Genomic DNA, 26,825 nt, shown 5'->3' with positions numbered 1-26,825 from the left:
ACAAATCTAAATGGCGGCGATAATAGAACTACAGACATGGCTATCCGGAAACAGTGCGAGGCAAGCCGCTTTCGCGTAGTGCAGTGCCGTTGTGCGGACAGGACGTGTTGGAGGTACAATCTTCTTCCCAGTTGTAGAAGTGAAAAATGTAACAGTTCGCTCCACAGGTGTCTCAGCTAATATGTTGTTATATTCTGTGAAACTGCGGGACGCGAGAAAAGAAAACTTAAAAATTATACGCGTTGCATTAAAGCAGACTTAAGTTATGAAAAATAAAGCTTTTTTTAAATAGTGTTATGACCAAAAAGATGTCCCAAGTCCATCTCGCTGTCATTTTTAAGTCTGTCTAGTTATCTTTCCCATGGCCTGCAATCTTTTAAATCGGACGCACACGAATAACGAGGAACGATCGTTAGAAAAAAAGCCTCGATTCGTGCTTTTAAAAATACTTCTCTTTAAGTACGTTTATCAAATCAGAGGATTTATCTGAAGGAATTTAGGCTTCACCTGTTTTGTAAGTACCAACCCCACTTATTCAACTTATTTGACTTTCATTTGGAGGAATAAACCCCATTATCTTTAAAGGGATATCATTTGTCATCAACTGGCAGAAGGGGGCTTAAGTGCTTCAGACTTTAAAACTGCCAATGCTATTTCTAAAATAAAATGGGTTTAGAATTATCTGAGAAATAAGCATATAATGTAGCTCCTAAACTTGTATTTCAAAAAAATCGGTGGTATTGAATTTCTGCTTCAATGCAATTTTGACCTTTACACAGGTTCTCTTCACATGGTCTCTTATGTGTAAAGGTCACTTTTCCCTTCATTGATGGACTATTTCAAACAATAGATACATTTAAAATTAGAAAGGAAATGTAGGTTAAAAATGATATACATTTGGTAAAACAAATACTCTCCCATAATTCTAATTTATGAAATTATAATAATATAACATTTTTGTTAACCTTGATGAATATCCAACTGTAATAGAGAAATGTGGAGTCTCTTAGGAGGTTTTGGTGATCGTTCAGCAGGTACTTCATGGCCAGAAATTGTTGGTTTCCATGTATATTAATCAGTTTTTACTATTTGTGTCTGTACTAATTCTACATTTAGTAATATGTAAAACTTCTGTTTTCATTTTACCTAAGAATTTGTCACAGCAATTGGTGCCTGCACTTGTGAAGAGTGCCATACAAAAATAAACTGAATATTCAATTAGACACATTGAAAGAATGTACAGCTTGTATTAAATTATAGGAAAAGGATATTTGGAGCTATGGATTTAGTGATGAATTTTTAAGGTTGTTATTGCAAGATAATCCCATGCTTGCTCTTACAGTATATTGGAATTTTTTTTATTTGGAAAACAGATTGGAAAAAAAATGGTGACAATTCCGAGTAAGTCTTGTATAACTAAGAAAGAGTTAAAGAAGTCACATACAATATAATCTAGTTGTTGAGCAGTTGAAAATGAATACAGATGATAAGTGTACTTTTTTGTGACAGAATTCCTGAAACTATACATCATTTATTATGGTTATGTCCCTTGTGAAAAACTTCTGGATAGAGTTATAAACCTACCTTTAAAAAGAGACTAATGTGGATTTTGGTTTTGAAGACATAGATATTCTGTTACAACCCCACAGAAAATAACATAAAATGTCATTTGTAATTAACTTAACTGTTATATTGACAGGCTGTTTAATATATAGATATATATATATATAGATATAATATATATATAGATATAGATATATATATAGAGAGAGAGATATAGATTATAGATGTATAGATATATATATATATATATAGATAGATATAGAAATTATATATATATATGAGAGAGAGAGAGATATCTCTATCTATTTATCTATATATATGAATGAAATGGTTTGAAATAAATCCTGCATTTAGAACATTTTAAAATGAATGTAGAAGTGTAACCTATGGATTAGTTAAAAATATAAAAGTATGAAAGTAATGCAGACTTTATACTTTATTTTAAATTATTTAAAATTGTTTCATGAACTGTATTTGTTTTTATTCTGCAACCCAGCAGTGTTCTTGTTTGATGTGGACCGATGATAGAAGAGTTCAATAAAACTGTACATAGAAATACAACACTTCCGAATATAAAAATTATTACATGTCGCCAGAGGTATTTACAAACTGTCAAATTAACAGATTTAACAAATGCCAATTTTTTCGTATTTTTTTTTTAATGAAATAAGGAATCCAAATAAAATTTGACTTATTTTTTAAGAACTGTAGAACAAGGAACATTATTGGACCATTTAGCTTAATGAAAGGAATATTTACCTATTATTAGAAAAAGATTTCTCCTCATACGCAGTCGTACAAAACCTAATAAAACATCACTCACTTTTTAAAGTAATATCAGTATTAAGAGATTCATTACCTATATAAATACAAAAAGTTTCTGATTAGATGTTCAGATGTATCATTTTGTATTTATACAAGTACCTAATAAATATATGAGAAATTCCTCTTTGCTTTCACTTAATTCACGGAACTCATTTTGTTTTTTTTAACATTTCTGTAGAGTTGGTCTTAATGGGTTAACTTTGTGTGCAATTTTGAAACTTTTTTTTTTACTTTGTTCAGAAATCCGTACTATCTACTAAGGATTGACCAGATTACTTTTTAATTTAAAACTCCAAATTCTACATTCCAGTAGCAGGTGTTTGATTGAACATAACAGGTTTATACAAATTTCTCAAGTGTGTGTTGTTACATTTATGATCTTGTAATCCTAATGCATTTAACATACAAATCCACCACACGCAGTGAAGAATTGTCACAGTGAACCTGATTTATATATCTGTTGATCGCATATACAACTTTATCAGATATTGCAGCAAAGACAAAACGGCAAACTGCTGTGGAGTCCCTGGGATGTCAAATGTCTTCAGAAAGTCAGTGTAAGAACTTAATTTACCATCTTTATTTGATTCAGAAGAATTACTTTTGAATGTTTTGAAATCACTTCAGTTTTTTTTTTTTGTCTGATGTCCCCTGACTGACCAGTGTGGGGGAAAAAAAACCAAAACACCCATATGTGATATGCAGTTCAGTCATCTTGATGTCTATTTATGCAAGGTGTTTAGCTTTTTGGGGATCCTCCTGTTTTTGGTCCTGCAGACCTGAAAAATCCTTTATTTTTAGGCCATTTTGGGACCATATTTTGTGCAGGAAATTTATATTATTATAATTTGTATTTATATTTATTATAAGTGAGGTGGAGATTGGATTGCATCAGGGATCAGTTCTGAGCCCTTTCTTGCAATGGTGATGGACAGGTTGACAGACGAGATTGGACAGGAGTCCCGTGGACTGTGATGTTTGCTGATGACATTGTGATCTGTAGCGAGAATAGGGAGCAGGTTGAGGAGACCCTGAAGAGGTGGAGATAGGAGAGGAGAGGAATGAAGCTCAGTAGGACCACCAAGACAGAATACATGTGTGTGTGAAAATGAGAGGAAGGTCAGTGGAATGGTGAGGATGAAGGTAGTAGAGTTGGCGAAGGTGGATGAGTTTAAATACTTGGGATCAACAGTACAGAGTAATGGGGATTGTGGAAGAGACGTGAAGAAGAGAGTGCAGGCAGGGTGGAGTGGGTGGAGAAGAGTGTCAGGAGTGATTTGTGACAGACGGGTATCAGCAAGAGTGAAAGGGAAGGTCTACAGGACGGTAGTGAGACCAGCTGGGTTATATGGGCTGGAGACGGTGGCACAGGAGACAGAGCTGGAGGTGGCAGAGTTAAAGATGTTAAGATTGGCACTGGGTGTGACGAGGATGGATAGGATTAGAAATGAGGACATTAGAGGGTCAGCTCAAGTTGGACGGCTTGGAGACAAAGTCAGAGAGGCGAGATTGCGTTGGTTTGGAAATGCGCAAAGGAGGGATGGTGGGTATATTGGGAGAAGGATGTTAAGGATAAAGCTGCCAGGGAAGGACTTAGTAGTCCCAAACACTCGCCAATTCTTTATGATGGACTTTACTGAGCTCCGTGGGATTGATAAAGTCTTTGAGATGTTTTGGTCCCCATCTCCTGCCTAATGTCTGCCCGCAACTCTGTCCCTGAGATCTTTTGAAAGTGGCCTGCCACCCATAGTCAGTTGTTTGCTGTCAGTTGTCAGTGAATGGACCAGGAACAGCTTCACTAATCGCAGAGATTACAATTCATCACAGGTGGAAGGAAGACAGTAACCAGGGTCTTCAATGGAAATGGTGGGCACTGACACCTGATTGAGGTTAGGAGGGGGGATCCTTTATTAATCTCAGTAGGTCTTGTTTTTGATTATTTAAAATTCTTTTGAACTGTAGCTGTGATGTCTTTCACTTGAATGTTAGAGATTGCATTGAGTAAGTAAAGCAGGAAAAAATATTTGGTTGTGTGTTTACATTTAAGGCTGTAAAGCAAAAAAAAAATGGGAATATTTCAAAGGGGGGGATTCTTTCCTATACCCACTGTAAGTCCTCAATGGAATTTAAATCTGGACTCTTTGCTGGCCACTTCAAAGCAGTTCAGTGCCCGAGTGCTTTTTTGAAGTGTGCTCTGTGTCCTTCCTTGTCATGCCCAAGAGCTGTGACCTTCGAAGGAGATGGAATCTTTATGACACTCTGTGCTCCAAAATTCCTTAGTAATCTTCAGATTCTGTGATAGTGCCAACCTCAAAACATAAGTAGTTCTCCTCCATGTTTGACAGTAAAGATCCTGTTCTTTTCTTTGAATGCTTCATTTTTTTCCCCTTGTAAACATACAGATCACGTGCTTCCTTGGTCTTATCTGTCCAGATTACATTCTCCAAGAAGATCTTTGGCCTATTCAAGTGTGTTTTGGCAAACCCCAAATGTGTCTATGTGTCAGCAGTGTTGTCCTCCTGGGTCTCCTACCATACAGCCCCCTTTCATTGAGATGGCAGTGGATAGTGAGAGTTGACACTGTTCAGCTTGCATCTGTTTGACCATCGATTGAAGTTCTTCCTCCACCATTCATGCAATCCTTTTCTATCCACATCCGGAGAGGTTGGCTACAGTGTTGTGGACACAGGAACATGAAGGTCTCTGGAGATGGACTCACAGAGCAGTGCAGTTCTTTATGCTTTTGTAAAGTTTTATTTCTCACCTCTTCAGACAGTTCTTTATGTTGCTGTCTTTGCCCCGTGGTGAATGTGGTACAACACATGCATACAAATCACATTTTCTGTAGTTAAACTGGATGAACCTGTAGCTTGTCACTAATGAGCTGGAATTTCAGTTACAACAGAACTGTAAAAACTGGCAATGATTTTCTTCTTACGTGCACTTATTTGGCTGACATCTTTATTCAAGGTGATACAATAGGTCACATTTCTTTTGTTTCTCCAATTGGAGTAACCGGTAGGTCAATTCACACAAAGACAGTACAACAACATTTATTTCTACAGCAGATTTTCATACAAAGTATGTAACTCAAAGGGCTTTACATGACAAAGAAAGAGAAAATAGACAAAATAAATAAGAAAATAAAATTAGGGAACACTAATTAACATAGAATAAAAGTGAGGTCCGATGGCCAGGGAGGACAGAAGCAACAACAAAAAACTCCAGACGGCTGGAGAAAAAAATAAAATCTGCAGGGGTTCTGAGACCACCCAGGCCCCTCTAGGCATTCTACCTGACATCAATGACCTCAATCAGTCCTTGTAATATTCAGGGTTCACATAGAAGAACTTGATGATGACAGTCATGTGGACTTCTGGCCTTTAATCCATCAATGAGGGGACATCACGGTGTCCTGATCAGGTGGTGGTGGCGCAGATCAGCACCACAGAAAACTGTAAAAAGAACAGCAGAGAAAGTAGGGGTGAGTACGGATTACGGAGCCACCATGAATAATAATGATAATTAAATGAATATACAGAACATCAGGATTTAACTAAAATGAACCTATGAGGAAGCCATGTTAAAGTATTGTGTTTTTAGCAGAGTCTATCGGTCAGCTCGTATTCCAGATTTTAGGTGCCTAACAGCAGAAGGCCGCCCGCCCGCCTCACCACTTCTTTTAAGTTTAGCTCTTGAAATTCTAAGCAGACCCTCATTTGAAGATCTAAGGTTACGATTTGGAGTGCAAGGTGAAAGGCATTCAGAGATATTGGATGGAGCAGATTATTGAAGGCTTTGTAAACCATAAGTCAAATCTAAATGACTCCGGTAACCAGTGTAGTGACATCAGAACTGGGGTGATGTGCTCGGATTTTCTTTTCCTAGTTAAGATTCTAGCAGCTCCATTTTGCACTTGTAGCAGAATTTCAACCCACAACCTCCAGGTTTGAAGTTCAAAGCCTTAACCACAACACCGCACTGCCTGCATTCTGTGTAAAATAAGATCGGATTTGGCCATTTTCACCCAGTTTTTTAATTTTTTATTTTATGTTCTTCCTATGCAAATAACCGAAATTATGTATGTTAACATCAATGATTTTGTAATGTCCTACATGTTGTGGAAAAATTGGTACATTATCTGAAAGAAAAAAAAAAAAACTGAAGCAGTGGCCACAACTGGACATTCACCTCATGATGGAAGATATTGAATTTCTTATGAACACACTGAATTAGGGCTGCTTACACTAATTCAGATTGTTTTAAGCATATTAGAGATATTATTACCATATCATGTTTGCAGAAACAAAGTTTGATCTCTATATTTAATTGAGTAGGACAAGGTAGCACCGGGATTGTGGTGGTATCATCAGCAGTGTGGACTAGTCTAGTCGCCCCAACCCTCCTGCATCGTAACGGGTTATCAGAATTCCAATCTGGCAATGAACGATTCTGGTGAAAGTGAACGAGCTCAGTGAAGGACTGGCGGTCTGTCCGGGGCCGTTTTCCTGCTTTGTGCCCAGTGCTGTCTGGATGGGTTCCCCAGTTGGATTAAGCGGGGCTGGTAATGTCACGGTATCCTATTTAATTTACGTCGAGAACGACCTGGCCGTCTGTAGATGACGAATGTTTTGCTGCTTCTTGTTCTTTAATTACTTTAGTCAAACCCACGCGAACACAGCCGGCACAGGAACCAAAGAGCGCTTCTACTTGTTTGTCAGCCCGGGAGTATTTTGAAGGACACTCGGCAATTTTTTTTCTCCCATCTGTGTCTTGTGGTAAGTGGCGGATGCAGCGGCCTTTTATTCATTTTAAAGCCTCGGTTAAGTTTATGTGGGGGTGAGATGTGACCTTAGGTTGAATGCGAAATATGTCAAAATGTACGTGGGCGTCAGAATTACGTGTTTGATGCGCACAATCATTAGCAGTGCCAGTTGTGTACTTGTAAGCACACAAAAGCATGCTCAGCACATCCAGACAATTTATTATTTTTTTTCATTAGCAGCTTTTGCTGTAAGTTTATTCGTTCTGTGATTTCCGTAAGTCGGTTTGAGGACTTGTATTACTCAATACACCGAGATCGAGGGTTTTCTAGGCGATTGTGTTCTTCGCGTCCCGAGGTCGGCGTTTCCAAAGCCGTTCGCCGTGGGTTTACGTCGAGAGTTTGAATGTCAAGCAAACTCCTCATTGGAGACCAAGTGTGCCCGTGGGTTGAAATCCTTGTTAAGGAAGGTTCTGTTCACTTTGAACTCATTTAGTATGGGGCAAAGTTTCCTAACGATGTTTACTTTGACATATCTAGCACGTTAAATAATTTAGAGTAACTTCTCTAGTTTTTGGTATCCTCAGTGTTTTTTTTTTCATGTTCCGGGCTTCTTTAGCAAGGTCAGTTCGTTGTTTATGACTCAACTGCTGCGATTTTTAATAAATTATTTAAAGGAAACTGCTTAAACGTTTGCATGATTATCTGTGCTTCCTTTTCAAAATATCTGCCTATTTGTTTAAAAATAACGGTTCTGTAGCGTCACTTTACTGGATTGTTTTTCCTCGTACAGTCTTTGCTTGATAAAGAACTGTTTCATTCTGGAGAAGGTTCTTTGTACATGCAGTATGTTTTTAAGGGGGGATAATAAACGCTCCTAATATGTGGACGAAACAGAAATATTTTAATGCATAGTAATCAACCTAGCAGAGTACTAACAACAAGAAAACTTGAACTTGGTTATGATATTGTGTGTAGAGAGAGGGTGGTTGTGAGCATGCGCGAATAGCTGAACCACCTGGATTGGCACCCCGAGTGCACCTCAGCACCACAATGGAGCAGTGTGATGGTTTTTTTACGGTGGCTGGAGCGCCAATTCTGCCAACAATCCCCAAGTTTTCCTTGTAAACTGGAGGACCTGGAGGTGCAGATTAACGTCATACCCAGGACGGAGAAATTACAGGTTAAGTGCAGTGAGAGCTCCTTTTCAATCAAGAACCCACTGGTGTTTCACTAACCGGTTCTAATTAAAATGGTTCATCTAGGGCACTGCACTGAAGAACCACATTGGCACCTTTTTATTTTTAAGTGTACGTAAAGTGACCATTTAAAAAGATTAAAGTAGCAGTCTAAATACAGAGAGGAGAAGGAAAAAAAAAAGATTACAGCAATTCATGCAGTGGCTGATGTCTGGCTTCTGTGCCTATTCTATGGTGGGCAGTTTTGGGCACCATTCACAAGCTAATTTGTGCTCATTACTAAGATTATTTAAAGCATCTCCTTGTTTCTAAGTTTAATTTGGTTTTTGGAATGCTTTTGGTGTTTTCGAGGTGCTTGGCACACCTCCTGTATAGAAGTTTTAAAATGGTGAACGTGCTTTCTCTAAAACAATGCATTGTTTTACTTTAAAAACTTGCAACCTTTGTGGCCTGAGTTGAATTTCCCCAAGTGTGAGGAAAGGGTTTTACATTTTAACTACTTATGTTCATTTTCCTTTTATTGCTGTTTTTTCTTTTTGCATGCTTATTACTTTGGTTATTAATTTTCGAAAACCGATTATTCTTATGGAAGATGTGAAGGGATCTATCAAAGCGGCATCAACCAGCCATTGATTTCATGAAGTACTTTTCACAGCCTATCATGTCAAGGTATTTTGTAGAGCATGTCTGATAAGAGCCTTGACGTTTTCTTTTCATTGTTCCGTGTAAAACAAGTCTTTCATGGCTTACCTTAAATTGAATTCTTTTATTTAAAAGAGATGCAGATGCATTTAACACATTCACTGTTACAAAGTTAACTAAAGTTAGTTGTAAAACTAGGCCAATGATTTCTAAATTTTTAGACAAACAAAATAAGGCTAATTAAATTCTATACGTGTGTGAGTGTCTCCAGTAATTTGACTGGTTAGTTTGGCTTTGGTCATAACATACAGAACAATATGGGGTCGCTAAATACTAATGACGTGCAACCCCTGTCATCTTCAAAGATGGGAAGTATTTGCAAAAATATGAATGATATTTTCATTGTGGATTATAAGGGTCCGTCTACCATTGGTAGCAGTCAAAAGCACACATGAGACAACCAAGGGGCCTCAAAATGAAAGACTTTGAGAAGCAGGCATTAAGGTAATGAGGGTGTCAGGAGGTTAAGGCAAATAAGAATACTGAGAAAAAGTGTAGGAGTTATGCTGTGGGTACACGCAGAGTAAGAGAAATGAAATACCAAATAGTTTAAGTGTATTGTATTAGCCTGTCTTTGGTAGGGAAGTATAGCAAGGATATGCATATACAGTATATAGATGTGTATATGTATGTGTGTGTATATAATATAAATAGATATAGATATAGATACCTGTATATAGATAGATAAATACTTTATTAATCCCAAGGGAAGATTCACATATATATATATGCACACATACAGGTGCCGGTCATAAAATTAGAATATCATGACAAAGTTGATTTATTTCAGTAATTCCATTCAAAAAGTGAAACTTGTATATTAGATTCATTCATTACACACAGACTGATGTATTTCAAATGTTTATTTCTTTTAATTTTGATGATTATAACTGACAACTAATGAAAGTCCCAAATTCAGTATCTCAGAAAATTAGAATATCAATTAAGACCAATGCAAAAAAGGATTTTTAGAAATGTTGGCCAACTGAAAGGTATGAACATGAAAAGTATGAGCATGTACAGCACTCAATATTTAGTTGGGGCTCCTTTGGCCTGGATTACTGCAGCAATGTGGCGTGGCATGGAGTCGATCAGTCTGTGGCACTGCTCAGGTGTTATGAGAGCCCATGTTGCTCTGATAGTGGCCTTCAGCTCTTCTGAATTGTTGGGTCTGGCGTATTGCATCTTCCTCTTCACAATACCCCATAGATTTTCTATGGGGTTAAGGTCAGGCGAGTTTGCTGGCCAATCAAGAACAGGGATACCATGGTCCTTAAACCAGGTACTGGTAGCTTTGGCACTGTGTGCAGGTGCCAGGTCCTGTTGGAAAATGAAATCTGCATCTCCATAAAGTTCATCAGCAGCAGGAAGCATGAAGTGCTCTAAAACTTCCTGGTAGACGGCTGCGTTGACCTTGGACCTCAGAAAACACAATGGACCAACACCAGCAGATGACATGGCACCCCAAACCATCACTGACTGTGGAAACTTTACACTGGACCTCAAGCAACATGGATTCTGTGCCTCTCCTCTCTTCCTCCAGACTCTGGGACCTTGATTTCCAAAGGAAATGCAAAATTTACTTTCATCAGAGAACATAACTTTGGACCACACAGCAGCAGTTTTGTCTTTAGCCCAGGCGAGACACTTCTGACGCTGTCTCTTGTTCAAGAGTGGCTTGACACAAGGAATGTGACAGCTGAAACCCATGTCTTGCATACGTCTGTGCGTGGTGGTTCTTGAAGCACTGACTCCAGCTGCAGTCCACTCTTTGTGAATCTCCCCCACAGTTTTGTTTCACAATCCTCTCCAGGGTGCGGTTATCCCTATTGCTTGTACACTTTTTCTACCACATCTTGTCCTTCCCTTCGCCTCTCTATTAATGTGCTTGGACACAGAGCTCTGTGAACAGCCAGCCTCTTTAGCAATGACCTTTTGTGTCTTGCCCTCCTTGTGCAAGGTGTCAATGGTCGTCTTTTGGACAACTGTCAAGTCAGCAGTCTTCCCCATGATTGTGTAGCCTACAGAACTAGACTGAGAGACCATTTAAAGGCTTTTGCAGGTGTTTTGAGTTAATTAGCTGATTAGAGTGTGGCACCAGGTGTCTTCAATATTGAACCTTTTCACAATATTCTAATTTTCCTAGATACTGAATTTGGGACTTTCATTAGTTGTCAGTTATAATCATCAAAATTTAAAAGAAATAAACATTTGAAATACATCAGTCTGTGTGTAATGAATGAATCTAATATACAAGTTTCACTTTTTGAATGGAATTACTGAAATAAATCAACTTTGTAATGAGATTCTAATTTTATGACCGGCACCTGTATGTAATACACACACACACACACTCCACTGTCATTAATCACTAATGCTGATGTCACTCTACACAATTTCTAATCACTGGGCATGTCAGAGTTGACGATCTGGTCAATGGCCATGTCAATTGAAATGACTGAAATTCACTTGCCATGTCACATTTAGTGACGTTGTGCCAACCTTCCAGCACAGCTGATGGGACTGGTGTGACTTAAAAAAGACAATCAATGCACCACCAAACGCTGAAAGCAATGTGTGTGTAAAAATGGAGGTGTTTTATCAGTAATGTTCTCAAACCTGCTCAACCCAATTTAGTGTTGCATTGGGTCGGACCCTATACTGGTAGCACCGAACATAAGAAAAGAAGGACTGGACAGGGTAGCGTTCCAGTGCAGGCTTCACTCATACATGTGGCATTTTAGAATCACCAGTTAACCTCCTCTGCACACCTTTGGGAGGTAGGAAGAAAAATGGAGTACACCAAGCAAACCTTCACTTAAATTCCAGACTGACAATGGCTGGTGTGGAATTGGAACCCCAGCCACTGGATCTGTGAAGCAGTAGCACAAACCAGTTTACTGGTATTTGCCTAACAAAATACATTTCTTCTAGAGAGCCTTTAGTAGGCTCATCTCTTCATTAATAAATGCTCATCCAAACAGTCATGTGGCTGAAACTCTGCATGTGCCTCATCCAAACATCCATAAAGATAATAATAATTCTTTACATTTATAGAATGCATTTCTCATTACTCAAAGTGCTCTCCACGCAGGGAGGACCCGGGAAGTGAACCCACAATCTCCTCACTAGAAAGCAGCAGCACCACCACTGCATACTGTACATGGTCAGAAGGTTTAGATGTACGAGGTGTGGCAGAAAAGTAATGAGACTGATTTTTTATTTACCAAAGTTTTTATTTTTTTTCAAACATTAATGTTATCCCCTTCAAAGTAGTTCCCTTGGACACACCAATGGAGACGTTGTTCCCACTGTTGGTAGCAGTGCTGGAAGTCTTCAACCGGTATGGTCTTCAGCATGTCCGTTACACTCTTTTGGATGTTTTCTAAAGTCCCGAAATGACGTCCTTTGAGGACATTTTTCAGTTTAGGTCACACGGACTGAGGTCAGGTGAATAAGGGGACTGGGGAACCACAGGTCAAAAATTCTGTTATGGAGAGGGCAGTTTTTGGGCACCATTTTGGCACAGACCTTTTGCATGTGCAAATGTTCAGTCAAAATTTGATGAACGGTAAATCTGTTCAAATTTAATTGTTCACTCAAAATTCTTAATGTTAAACGACGGTCTGATCTCACAAGAGTGTTCACACGTTCGATGTTTTCATTGGTTTTCGAAGTTGAAGTCCTCCCTGAACGGTGTTCATCTTCAACGTGTTTTCTGCCTTCCAAAAATAATTTGTGCCAGCGAAAAACTTGAGCTCGTGATAAAGAATGTTCCCCATAGGCCTGTTTTAACCTTTCAAACGTCACACTTGCCGTTTAATGGCACAACGTTGCCCCAAATTCCGCTGTTCCATTTTGCGTGACGCACAACCAAAAACACAACTTCGCTAATAGCAGTCACAAAAATCACGTAGTTAATGGAAGGAGTTGAAACTCGCACTGAGCTATGGGAGGGTACTGATACACGTGCTCTATCAAGGACAACAGCGCAGCGTTGCCAGATCGCTTGCAGTGTTGCCAGTCTCATTACTTGTCTGCCACACCTCGTAGTTCAGCTAAGCATCAGAATGGCTAAGATGTGTGATGTGAGCGACTGGCACCGTAGTATTGATGTCGGTGCCACATTTGGCAGTACAGAATCACAATATTACCTCCCTTCCTGGGTTTTTCATGCATTACAGTATTTAGAGTTTATAGAGAATGATTAAAGGAACAAAGAACATCCAGCGAGTGCAAATTCTGTGGGCAACAAAGTCTTGGTGATTGTAGGGGTTAAAGAAGAATGGCTGGACCCATTCAAGCTAACAAAATGGCTATAGATACTCCAATGACAGTGCGTTACAACTGTAATGTGCAGAAAGGCATCTCTGAACACGCCACACTCCGGACCCTGAAGTTGGTGGGCTACAGCAGCCTCATTCTGTACTGTTTTCACAGTTCAAAAACTAATGTATGCATAATTTATGCGGAAGTGGGAGGAAATAAGTTGCTTTCTTTATCGATGCAGTAATTTGGAATGCTTGTGCCTGTGGTGATATTACAAGTTTAGTATAACTGAAAAAAAATAGTGGCCAGTAAACTGCAACGCATTGAAGGACTAAATCGTAATAACAACAGAACCAACATTTATTTCTATAGCATGTTTGTGTACCAAGAATGAAGCCTGAAGTGCTTGACAAGATGTCAAATAAAAAAGGATTCAAGAAAAGAGGAACAAATGAGGATAAATCCAAATGCACTTTCATAACACATACAAGTCTGAATAAAGTAGCGTCCTAATTTATAGATTAAAAGTCTGGAGGGGCTCCATGACCAAAAGACCACCCAGCACCTACTGCACATTGTACCCAACATAAATGTGCGTAAGTAGTCCCTTAATGTTTTTAAGCTTTATTCTACAAGTTTCGATGCAGGGGGTCTCATCGACATTTGGAATATCCGCCTTCATGCAAGGGGCGTTCAATTATAAACGGGAAGTTTCATGCTGTGTTCTTATAAAGAGTGCAAGGGAGACCTGACTCACTGGACCAAACACATGCATGTGTGAACTTCTTGTTAGTAGTGCTGGCTGCTCCCCATACCCGTTCCTGTCAGTTGTAATCAATATGTCGGAGCAGGAGGTACACAGCAGTGTAAAGCAGCAAATTATGATTACATTTTTGAGAAATGAAGGAGTCATTCCATCTCAGATTTATTCAAGACTTAAAAGTTAGGGGATGAGTGTCTCATTGGTGTAAGTCACTCAGACAGAGACGGTCATCTCTTCGGTCCACTTAAGGAATTTTTTGGAGGGAAGAAATTCAAGTCGAATGAGGAGGTTTTTGACGCCGTGCAGGAACGGGTCAGCATGCGGTCAAGAGACTTCTCATCTTCTGGGATTAAGAAGCTTCCTGAGTGCTGGAACAAGAAACTACACAGAACAATAGCGTGCAAGTCAGTTCATTGTATTCAGTAAATAAAGTGCAGCTGTTTATATTTGAAATGCCCCTCATATATTACAAATGATATTCAAAATGCCAGTGTTTTCACACTGTGATCCAGATATTTGCATAATATCCTATTGTGTCCCTGGCAAGTCAACCCTTAATTGTTTGCCGTTAAGACTCCAGAGTTCTTGAGGTTAGCTCAAATATTTTTCTCTTGACTAATAATTTTTCACTTTTGGACTCAAAACTGTCTGGCCAACCCCACCTTCCCCAAAGAGGCCTATTTGTGAATGTCCCCTTGGGATTAATAAAGTATCTATCTATCTATCTATCTATCTATCTATCTATCTATCTATCTATCTATCTATTATACAGTGCCTTTCATATCTATCTATCTATCTATCTATTATACAGTGCCTTTCATATCTATCTATCTATCTATTATATAGTGCCTTTCATATCTATTTATCTATCTATCAAACCTGTTTAACTCTCCAATTATTTAAAGTGTATCTGAAAACCTGGCTTTTGGCATTCCCGTGTTTTATCACTTCACAATCGTTAAATGTCCAGTTTTATGATGATTTTACTGCATGATATTTTGATTGAATAATAAAGACGTCAATGGCACCCCTCTGGATTTTAAATGCAAGCTTTAAAAATGAGCCGCTTGTGTTCTCTTTAGAAATGTGTTGCCTTCACCTCTTCTGATTAGCCACTGCTGTCCCTTAAATTGAGTCACACAGTGCTCTCTGGGCCTGATGTTACGTAGAATGTCCAAATTACTTGTAGTTCGGCATAAATTCCACCTTAAGAATTCATTTTTGGATTTGTTGATGTACAGTTATACCTAGATTTAAGATCTTTTATTATCCACGTGTGCACTTCTCCAAACATTGCACTATATTACTAAGTTCATAATGGCATCCCTGGATCTGCGACACTGACCTGGTGCTGATGCAGGCAGCAGATACTGTGTAGGACTGGAAAGCAGGTCATAGTAGTTTGTGCTTCACTTCAAGAAGGTCAGTTTGTGTGACCCTTGATGCTTCATTTTACATTTTGTTCCTCTAAAACCGCTCATTTTTGACAAGGATATCGAAACAATGGAGACAGTGCAGGCAAATGAACTTCATTGTCTTCCTTTCACGCCATTCCTTCTACCTGCTAATGATGAACTTCTTCTTCTCTCACTGCTATGTCTCACGTGCCACACATCCTTCTTTTAGCAGTGTAGTGTTTGATCAAGTGTCTTATTAAGTTCTTGCTGTGTTATTTAATTGTATTTGTTTTTTTTTTTGTCATTTGTTTCTGTCCAGTCTACAGAACCATCGTACTCTTACCTCGGAGGTTCCTGGAGGGCCACAGTTGCTGCAGGTGTTCACTTCACCCACTCTCTTAATTAGCCATAGCTTCATTTTGAGGCTTGTTAGTGCTCTCATTCCGCCACATTAGATATTTGACTTTTATTTTCCTTCAGTGAACATTATCCTCATATTTTGTGCACTGAAGCAGGTTGTTTCTCATTTTGTTTTTTGTTTTTTTCCTTTATAAATGTTTTATTTAAATAGTGCGTGTGATGAACTCGCAGGTCCAAATGGAGTCAAGTTGACCGTCTCTTCATCTTATTTTTAAATAGCAGCATGTGTCGGCATTAGCTGTTCTAATTCCTGAAATGTGAATTAATATTTAAAGCAGATATTTACTTCCTATTAGTAGCAGTAATTGCACAACCCAGACACAGGGGATGCACAAACCAGTGTGTTTCTTTGTGCCAGTCCCATGCCTGTATAAATGAGGAGGGTTACGTCAGGAAGGGCATCCAGTGTAAAATTTTGACAAGTCAATATGCGGACAACATAGATGATCCGCTGTAGCAACCCCAAACAGGAGCAGCCGAAAGAAGAAGTAGTAGCAGTAATTACACATCGAGATTGTCAGGAATGAAAATCTGCAGTCAGCATGGCCCTTCAGGAGCCGAGTTTGAGACACCCATTCTAGGCTGTTTTCTGTGTTGGTGGTTGGTCCCTAAAATCCATGCTACTTGACCTTTTAACCAACGTCTCTTTTTAAAGGAATACTCCACCAAAACAAAAAAAATTACATTTTTCTACTTACCCCTGTAGTTTGTAGTGATGACTGAGATTTATCTGTTTTTTATTAGAATGGAGTTTAAAAAGATTCTGATAGAATGCACATCTATGGTGACAAACATTGGAAAAAAAATCTCTCATTATACACACATGAAACTGTCCAGTCATATGCTTACAACAACCCAATCATGTACTTTTATTAAAATACTGTTAAATTACATAAGGTAATTAATATACTAAATGTGTGTGTCTGTGTGTGTGTATATATATATATATATATATAAAATATACACAGTGTATCCGGAAAGTATTCACAGCGCATCACTCTTTCCACATTTTGTTATGTCACAGCCTTATTCCAAAATGGATTAAATTCATTTTTTTCCTCAGAATTCTACACACAACACCCCATAATGACAATGTGAAAAAAGTTTACTTGAGGTTTTTGCAAATTTATTAAAAATAAACAAACTGAGAAATCCCATGTCCATAAGTATTCACAGCCTTTGCTCAATACTTTGTCGATGCACCTTTGGCACCAATTCCAGCCTCAAGTCTTTTTAAATCTGATGCCACAAGCTTGGCACACCTATCCTTGGCCAGTTTCGCCCATTACTCTTTGCCGCACCTCTCAAGCTCCATCAGGTTGGATGGAAAGCGTCGGTGCACAGCCATTTTAAGATCTCTCCAGAGATGTTCAATCAGATTCAAGTCTGGTCTCTGGCTGGGCTACTCAAGGACATTCACAGAGTCGTCCTGAAGCCACTCCTTTGCTATCTTGGATGTGTGCTTAGGGTCGTTGTCCTTCTGAAAGATAAACCGTCGCCCCAGTCTGAGGTCAAGAGCGCTCTGGAGCAGGTTTTCATCCAGGATGTCTCTGTACGTTGCTGCAGTCATCTTTCCCTTTCTCCTGACTAGTCTCCCAGTTCCTGATGCTGCCACCACCATGCTTCACTGTAGGGATGGTATTGGTACTGGTGATGAGCGGTGCCTGGTTTCCTCCAAACGTGACGCCTGGCATTCACACCAAAGAGTTCAAGAATTTTGTTTCTCATGGTCTGGGAGTCCTTCAGGTGCGTTTTGGCAAACTCCAGGCGGGCTGCCATGTGCCTTTTTCTAAGGAGTGGCTTCCATCTGGGAACAAAACATCAAAATTTTGGGTCCCCAGCCCTTAATCCCATTGAGAACTTGTGGCCAGTCCTCAAGAGGTGGGTGGACAAACAAAACCCCACCAATTCTGGCAAACTCTAAGCATTGATGATCCAAGAATGAGCAGCTGTCATCAGTCAGGATTTGGCCCAGAAGTTGATTGCCAGCCTGCCAGGGGGAATTGCAGAGGTCTTGAAAAAGAAAGAAGGGCCAGCACTGCAAATATTGACTCTGTGCATAAACCGAATGTCATTTTCAATAAGAGCCTTCAAAACTTTATGAAATGCTTGTAATTCTACTTCACTAAACCATTGAAACATCTGACAAAAAGATCTAAAATCACCGAAGCAGCAAACTTTGTGAAGACCAACACTTGTGTCATTCTCAAAACTTTTGGCCACAACTGTATTCTGATTTTTCCGAAAGTATCGATTTAATAATATTTTGGCAAAAAAAAATGCACATTAAGCAAGTTTTGATCATGTGACTGGATAATTGATATATTATTTATGCAAAACAAGTAACATTAGATTCCCTCTCCCCTGGACATTTTTATTTTTGCATAGTTTGTTTTACACAGCATAAATATATCAAACTTTTTTTTAAAATCCATTCTGCACTAAAATATCAGATTAGACATTTTTCCCGGCCATTACTACAAACTACGTGGTGTAAGTGACGCACAAAAAAGTAACATTTTTGAATGAAGTGTTCCTTTAAGTGGATTCCTCCGTTGATTAATCATAACTTTATTTTCCATTTTCTCCCAGTCTGCCAATTCAGATTTTTCAAAATTTTAAATGCTTTGGTTCCATTGTTTGCTAATTAACAAGCAAATGGAGATGACACTGGCAGTAGCTGCTCCCTTTAGCATTCAGTGTTGTTTGCGCCTGTGGCTGCCATCTCTTTACATTTCTAAAATCTGCAAAAAAATAAAGGAACCAAAGAGAAGAAAACATCAAGGGACTCTTGGTGAAAAATCCATTTAACGTAGATGATAAATATAAATCTCACACTGTGGTCCCTCTTCAAATATACAGTAAAAATGCTAACTGATTAAAATAATGCCATCAATTAAGAGTTAGAACGACCTACTAATCAGGACAAAAATCTGCAAATGGGGATTCGTAGGCCTGAACATAACAACTAGTCGCCTCTGCCATAGTTTATTGTGCAAGTATAGAAAAAAGCGTACTTGTCAGTTTTACATTTAGTTAACATCCCGGCGTGGTTAAATCTGTTGGCACAAAGTCTTGTCTCGTAGGACGTGAGTTCTTGATATTTTAGTTTTTAATTTAAAAACGGAATAAGAATCTGAAAATCTAACAACATCACATTAAAGTTCGATAAATTCTGAAAAGAATGATACCAAACATGTATATGTAGGTTTTAAAATAAGCCTGATTTAAAGCATGACAAAAAACGTGTTATAAAAAAATCACATAAAATCGTTGCACTTTTAGGCTTAGGATTTTATATTTATATACTAGCAGAATACCCGCACTTTGCAGCGGAGAAGTAGTGTGTTAAAGAAGTTATGAAAAAGAAAAGGAAACATTTTAAAAATAACGTAACCTGATTGTCAATGTAATTGTTTTGTGACTGTTGTGAGTGTTGCTGTCATCAAGGATTTGATTATCATTATTTCTTTCAATCAGGTTCGTATTTGGAGGATGTGTTGTGTTCAAGTTACATTCCGTGTTTGTCAGCCGTTGTAAAGATAACAGGTTTCATTCATCGAAGTGTTCACTACCCAAATCGGTACTCGTGAATCTAAGATGTTTAACAGGCATTCCTGGTATTAAGTTGTGGATTTGCCTGAGAATATTTAGCGGCAGCGTGTCTATGAACTTAATTTAAACTTAAGCTTTACACTTTGCTTTCCTACTGATATGTCTACAAAGGCTTGTTCAGATTCAGAGGGTTGTTCCTTTCTTACTGCATCGATAAACAGCTCGTCTTCCTCTTTATCTGAGACATCACACACTGCATACACGGGTTTACCTTTCCCAGTCCTGCAAACTTTAGTGAATTGGTCAATTGACCACATTTTTTACACTGTCTTCCTTTAGCTGGACATTGACGTTTTCCACCGTGTGCTTTGTTTCCGCAGTAGCTGCACTTATGAATATGCTTGTATGCGTCACTCGCTTCATATTCTTTTGCTGCCTTCTCAATTGTGTAATGTGTTTTTTGCTCAGCGCTCTTTGGAGCTCTTGCTTGTTGTCTGTGTACTGCGTTCACAGTCAGTTCACGTTAGCCGCTCGGAGTACATGCATTGAAGGTTCTCAGCTGTGCTTGTGCTATGTCGTGCGATGTCCACAGCTTTATTTAATGTTATCTAAGACCCGGCACTTAAAAGTTTCTCTCGCACTTTCGCTGAGTTTGTGCCAAACACTATTCTATCCCTGACCATCTCCTCTTCGTTTGCATAAGCACAGTCCTTCACCAGCAATTTTAAATCCATTACAAAATGATCAAAAGTCTCACTTATACCCTGCGTCTTCTCATTAATTTGTATCTTGTGAATATCGTATTCGTCTTAGGCATGACACAATCCTCAAAACGGTCATAATAAGTTTTCAGTACCTTGGCTTCTTCCTGGGTGAGAGTCCATGTGTTAAAAATGTCTCTTCCTTTTTCCCCAGTCCACAGGAGCAGGTAGCTGCATTTCTCACTCTCATCTTTGCCTCTTAGCGGGCCAGAAAACATCAGCTCCACGTGCTGTCGGAACTTTTTCCATTCTCCCGGCAGGTTAAGCGAATCCCAGTCAATTCGTGGTGAGGGAACTCCAACAAAATCCATGACTGTCCTCTATTCTGACACCATGTCTTGTTTTCACAAATTGTGAAAAATGAAATGATGGCGAGACTTTAAAAGAAAGTATGCAGGGGAACTTTATCTATTACAGCTCTGACATTCACGGCATCCGTGCTCTAAATTAACTTCCATAATAGTAACCTTGAGGTCCCTTTTTCTGGTGCCTTCCTGATGACTTAGGTGCCTAAACCATGCCTGATAATAATACATTTCAATGACATATAAATATTACAGTGATCACCTCGATAGACATCTCATCACTCAAATCGGTACTCGTGAATCTAAGATGTTTAACAGGCATTCCCAGTATTAACTTTTTGATTTGCCTGTGAATATTTAGCGGCTGCTTGTCTATTGGATTGCTGGTGACGGACGGCCTTATATGGGCAGGCACTCAATTACATGGGAGGCGTGGGGATGGGGGATGCAACTCCGCCTCACACGGCGACCAAGCTGCAGGCTATGGCCGTATATATGTACATAAGTAGGTTCCAGTTATGACCATTATGCGTAGAATTTCGAAATGAAACCTTCTTAACTTTTGTAAGTAAGCTGTAAGGAATGAGCCTGCCAAATTACAGTCTTCTACCTACACGGGAAGTTGGAGAATTAGTCATGAGTGAGTCAGTCAGTATGGGCTTTGCCTTTTATTAGTAGATAGATTATATATACAGTGGAACCTCGGTTTACAAGTAACTTGATTTACAAATGTTTTGCAAGACGAGCAAAATTTTTTAATAAATTTTGACTTGATAAACGAGCAATGTCTTGCAGTACGAGTAGTATGGATACACTTTGTCTGCTCAGCGTCATGTGATCACAACTGAGCTGATGGTTCTTCTCTCTCTCTCTCTCTTCTCTTGAGGGCAATCGTCTCCTATTCTCCGTCTGAGTCTGTGTGCCTCACTCATATATAGTCAACATCCGTACGAGCGTATACTGTTTACTACAGCATTGTGACTGTGTGTGTGCATGCTGCGCGTGTGTGCTGTGAAGTGCGAGTCCCCATCTTGCGCCCCAAAACACGAAGTAGAGTCTCAGTACTTTAACAACACCAGCCTTATTCAGCTTGAAACAGCAACAGCGCTGTTATTTATTGTAGCGGGATCTTTATAATGTTCCTTGTATCACCCATCGACGGCAGGCGCTTACAGCATGTCTGCGATCTTTTGGATGCGCTTATACGTCTGAACTGCTACAGCGCTGGGAGACTGCGATTGCTTTGGGACGCTCTTCCGCGTGTCGGCCCATTGGGTGGAATCCCACATGAGTTTAGAAACTCACTCACACCAGCCATGATTCTTTTTAAAGGTAAAGTGCAGGCTAATTTGTTTTATGTATTTTTACTTTATATTTTGTATTAATCATTTTTACATGAATAGTTTTGGGTTGTGGAACGAATCATCTGAGTTTCCATTATTTCTTATGGGGAAATTCGCTTTGATATACGAGTGCTTTGGATTGCCAGCACATTTCCGGACGGAATTATGCTTCGCAAACCGAGGTTCCACTGTATGTGTGTGTGTGTGTATGTATATGTAATATATATATAATATATATATATGTGTGTATATATATATGTATGTATAAAATATCTTTTCTCCTCCTCCTTCTTTGATGTCTTTTTTTCAGAAATCATTAAGAGATTGCTTTTGCACCTGTATGTGGACTGTGGGTCTTGGGGATTGGTGGCAAGGGTGTGAACAGCAATCGCTGATTTATTTATTTTTTATTTTACAGATTTGCAGATTTGTAAAGTCAAGAATAATAAAGAAGAAACGGGATGGATGGACTGGGACCCAGTTCCCTGGGACTTGGAAAGCTAAGATATTGCAACACTAAAGTACAAGACAATGGAGAAAAGCAGGAAGGAAAGGAGACCATTGGAGAAAGAAAGCCCAATGAAAAGGAGAATGAAGATCAGGGAAAGAAGATTAAAAGAGAAGTGATGGTAGAAAGTGAACCAGTGGAGAACAAGACCTCCGGTGACAAAAAAGTCAGAATACCAACAGACAGCATTCTGGAGAAAATTCTAGAAAACCGTGATTTTATGCCAGTGAGAAGTGCTGAAGGAGGAGGGGATAAATCTTACATCAAGAAAGAAAATGTGGATAGTAGAATGGTGGACACTAAAAGAGGCTGCATGGACGTCAAGGCCTCATTGTATAGAAGTCCAGCTTCTGGCAGGATGATTGGTAAGAGCACACAATGTGCAGCTGCAGGAGAGGGACAGACTCGACCTGGCAGAGCTTGTGCCGAGGAGCCTGATAACCGTGCACATTCACACCAAGAGAAGCAAACTCCTGAATCGGAAGGAAAGACACAAATTGGAAAGACGAAGCTCGCCAGCCGGGCCCAGGGTTGTAGTTCGCAACGCAGTCCATGTGGCGATTCTGATGATGAAAGTGTGGAAGCGGGATTATTCATGTTGTGTGAGAAGCATCCAGGACCTGAAGAAGAAGAACAGTTTGAAGCTGAGGCTCATGCCATTGATTGGCCACGCAGAAATAAAGATAAGAATTTGGCAAAGTGCCAGAAGAGAAAACTTTCAGAAACTTCAGTAAAAGATGCAGTAGCACCTGAAACTGAGGTAAAGCGTGAATGCTCTGATTCAACTAGGATTCTTCCTCCAAAACAAGATGGCATGTCTCCCAAAGAACCACCCCACCATTCTGAAACTTCACAAAGAAGCACTGTGACCGAGTCCTCGACTGCCTCCTCAGGTGAACAGTCCCAGTCGGAGTCTGATGGCACAACTGGCATCCTGCTGATTGATACCTTTGGTGTCCCGTACACACTTTATCGGAAGGTTACTCCGCAAGGTGGGAACAGTGAAGGGAAAGAAGAGGCTGCCAGTGATGGGAGTGCCACCTCAGATGGTGCGGTCACCTGCTCTTCCAGCCCAGCCAAATCCTATATCTGTGCTGTGTGTTACCGGCCCTTCCCTTATCTCTCGTACCTGGAGCGTCACCGCATCAGCCACTTGGAAATGAAGCCACACGTCTGCAGCGACTGTGGCAAAGCCTTCAAGCGCTCCTCCCATTTAGCCCGGCACCGGCACGTACACTCGGACCTTGGGAAGCCTTATCAGTGCTCTGTGTGTCAGAAGGGCTTTCGGGAGGCTGGGGAGCTTGTCCAGCATGAGCGAGTACACACTGGAGAGCGACCATACCAATGTCAGGTGTGTCGACTACGCTTTTCCGAGCGTACCACACTGCGGCGGCACTTCCAGAGAAAACACGCGCAGCAGCCGTTAACGCCAGATCCCTAAGAGCCACTCAATTATATGACCACCCTTTTCATATGTTACTTTCTAAGTTATAGAGGTCTGTCAAGAGTCCACTGCCTTAGTCAGAAATGTGGGCTTTTACCTGGTTTTTAGTGGTGTAGAAGACAGGGACGATGTAGACGGACTCTGTGCTGGTAGAGACAGGAGGAGCACTTGGCTGCTGATAACCCTTAACAAGTGACTGGATGTGACACTGGGACAAATACATATTATCTAAGCTAGCAAGGCATGTGGACGTGATGGTCTTGTTGTAAACGTTTACTGTATTCTTGGAAATCAGCCTGGTTTGTAAGTGGATATCAGCTTGGATGGCAAGAAAAGCCCTGGAGATTTCCTGGCCTTTGCCATTTCCCAATCATAACGTTGGTGTACTAAAGTCCTTTGGGGCGTCTGTACTGCACAGCCTGTAATAGAGAGGAGACGCAGCAAAGGCCGGTCCTGGAGAGGAGTAGCTTAGAGGAAGTTAGGGTCTGTTACACCACCGTAACACCTTCATTTCAAGCCCCTGAAGCTGAGAGTTTACTGCAGGTGACAGATGTGACCCTGACACAGTGTATTGCGTTAAGAAATTGCTGTTTTATATTCTTGCATGTAAAGGCAGTAGTACTAATACAGGAGAGGACAAAACGCCACTGCTTGTCAGCTGTGCTTCTGTAGACCAAAGCTTAATGGAAAAAGTGAGAGTGGGCTGGCGTCAACCCTGGCCCAGATCGTCTCCTTAAGAAAGTGACTGCGAGAGATCCCACCTGATGTAATACAGCCATCACATTAAGGCGTTCTAACGACATGGAAACCATTGCCAGGGATAACCGAGAACAGTCGCACAGGGTACAGATGTGTGGTATGGTATAGTCAGGAGCTCGAAGCCCCTTGATTTGTTAAGATGCACGCAAGAGTCGGGCCCACCAGGGGTATGAACTGTGTGTCCAAGTTGTGGTCCACTTTATCATTGCAAATAAACGCCACATCTCAGAGGTTTAAATACAGAAGTTGGTTGCAAGTTGATAGCGGGGCAGCCACATTTCAAGTTGATGAGCAAAGGAGTGCAAGTTCTTTGGAATGAAAAAGTTGAACTCTGCAATTCTGCAGAACTGCTAGAGAGAATAATCAGGGAACACTGTAGGTTACTGGACCATTTTAAGTAAAAAGCTGGAATTTCTTTAGTAGGTTAATTCTGAGTCTCAGATAATGAAAACCCCAAGTTCTGGGAATATTTGCCTAAAACTCCATTGATTTTTGAGTTGTGACGTATACAGAGAATGACTGCGATGCTCAGTCCCATAACTGGAGTGTCTGCTGCTGGAGAATCCAAGTCTTTCTTATGATGTGATTTCGAGTCTTCAGCAGCGGATACCTTGGATTATTGGTTCATTTGTCTAGGAATATTTTCCACTAGATCAGTTGCAGCTTTCGACCCTCCAATATTGAATACTCCCGATTATGGAAATAGCTTGGCTAAAAATCTGCTAGTGTTTTCAGTAAATAGATTCACAGTCTCGGGCGTTACAAAGCCCCTGGTCCTCAGACTGTTTGCCTAAATGTCTGCTTGTTTTTTGATTAAATCAATTGTGACATTAAGAGAATGAGTACAATTCCTGATCCTGTAAATTGGTGTACTGTTTTTTCAGGAAATTGGGTGCAGCATTAAGAGAGCGATTGTCCAGTTTTGGCACCGTGTACCCTACGGTATGGAACGTTTTTGGGAATCTGCTAATTTTTCACTAAATTGGTTGCAGCATTAAAAGAAGTTTAGTGTGAAGTGTGCAGCAGCGAACGCCCCATTACAGGTCCTCTTAAATACCTAATAGTTTCACAAAATGGATTTGTGCAGACTGAGGAGGCTTTTCTTCACATGAATCTTTGCATTTACAGACTTTTGTGTCCTCAGTAGCCAGTAAGTTGATGTTATTATTTGTCTTTTAGAAAAAAAAATTAAAACCATTTAAGAGTCCTAACTATACTAATAGTTTTAAGTAGTTAATTGGCGCATAAAAGCGAAGATGTGATGACAGCCAGGGGACACCGTATGTGAGTGCATTGCAACATGAACGGCAGGACTATCTGAAGAGGCAGGGGCGAGATGAGAGTTAAAGTGTGCATGTTTTACAAGAAGAAGAGCTAAGGACCACATCGCACATTACGGTGGTGTGACATTATGACAAAATAAGACCACCTGCCGTGTTCGTATCCGCTATTCACAAATTAATCCTACATGCGCCTGTACACAGAGTTGCCAGTTTCTTAGGTCCACTTGTTTAGCAGTCAGTGTGTTGGGCGCTGGAGGTCTTGGTCAGGAATCTTGTACCATGCAGAAATAATTGTGTCTTGAATCTTACTGGCTTATGAAACTCCAAGTGAGGCTTTGCCTCTAAATGTAGGCTTCAGCGCTCCACACAGTCTTGCTATCTATCAAGGGGAAGTCTTACCTCAAAATCAAAACTAAAGAACATACAACACATGGAATGTCATTTCCATTTCAAACTTCAGGAGGGTAACTAACTGTAAAGCTCCAGGCCTAAATAATGAAAATGATGTACCTTTATACAGTGGACCCTTGACTTACGAACTCGAGTTACGACGAGCCCTCGTGAGCGAATTAAGTTGGTTGTAAGTCAAGACTATTTTTCCCATAAATAATGGAAATACCCATAATGCGCTCCGAACCTCCCACAGCAACACTTACTTAACCTTTTCATAATAATATATAAGGGTTGTATAATGCGCATAATTTACCAAAACACCAATAATGTTTCTAATGTACTAACCAAAAAGTTATAAAAAGTGCGTAGCCTACCAGAACTAACAATTTCACACTGTACTCACCATTTAAGTTGACATCTTTGGGCTGCAGGAAGGGAGGAGGAGGAGAAAGAAATGGAAGGTGGTTATTGTTTAGAAGGAGCCTCCTTAGGCAAATCTGTTCTTTGTAAAATTGTCGAGATGGTGGATTTCGACATGCTGTACATATTAGCGAGATCGGTCACACGAACGCCA

At 39.9% G+C, this 26,825-nt stretch overlaps 1 protein-coding gene across 2 annotated transcripts; it reads left to right on the top strand.

Moving 5' to 3' along the window:
• LOC120519160 (zinc finger protein 514-like) lies at positions 1-26,503 on the top strand. Of its 2 annotated transcripts, none has more exons than XM_039742312.1 (2): positions 1-113; positions 22,283-26,503. In XM_039742312.1, exon 2 carries the CDS (start codon positions 22,326-22,328, stop codon positions 23,811-23,813), a length of 1,488 nt encoding a protein of 495 aa, XP_039598246.1. In that variant the 5' UTR covers positions 1-113; positions 22,283-22,325; the 3' UTR covers positions 23,814-26,503. The 2 variants fall into 2 exon arrangements, with proteins under 2 accessions (XP_039598246.1, XP_039598245.1); XM_039742311.1 differs by lacking the exon at positions 1-113 and adding an exon at positions 7,069-7,166.
• Positions 26,504-26,825: the final 322 nt, after the last annotated feature.

Source organism: Polypterus senegalus, chromosome 18, assembly GCF_016835505.1.
Source record: "Polypterus senegalus isolate Bchr_013 chromosome 18, ASM1683550v1, whole genome shotgun sequence".
NCBI lineage: Eukaryota > Metazoa > Chordata > Cladistia > Polypteriformes > Polypteridae > Polypterus > Polypterus senegalus.
This window is presented reverse-complemented; position numbering and strand designations above follow the sequence as displayed.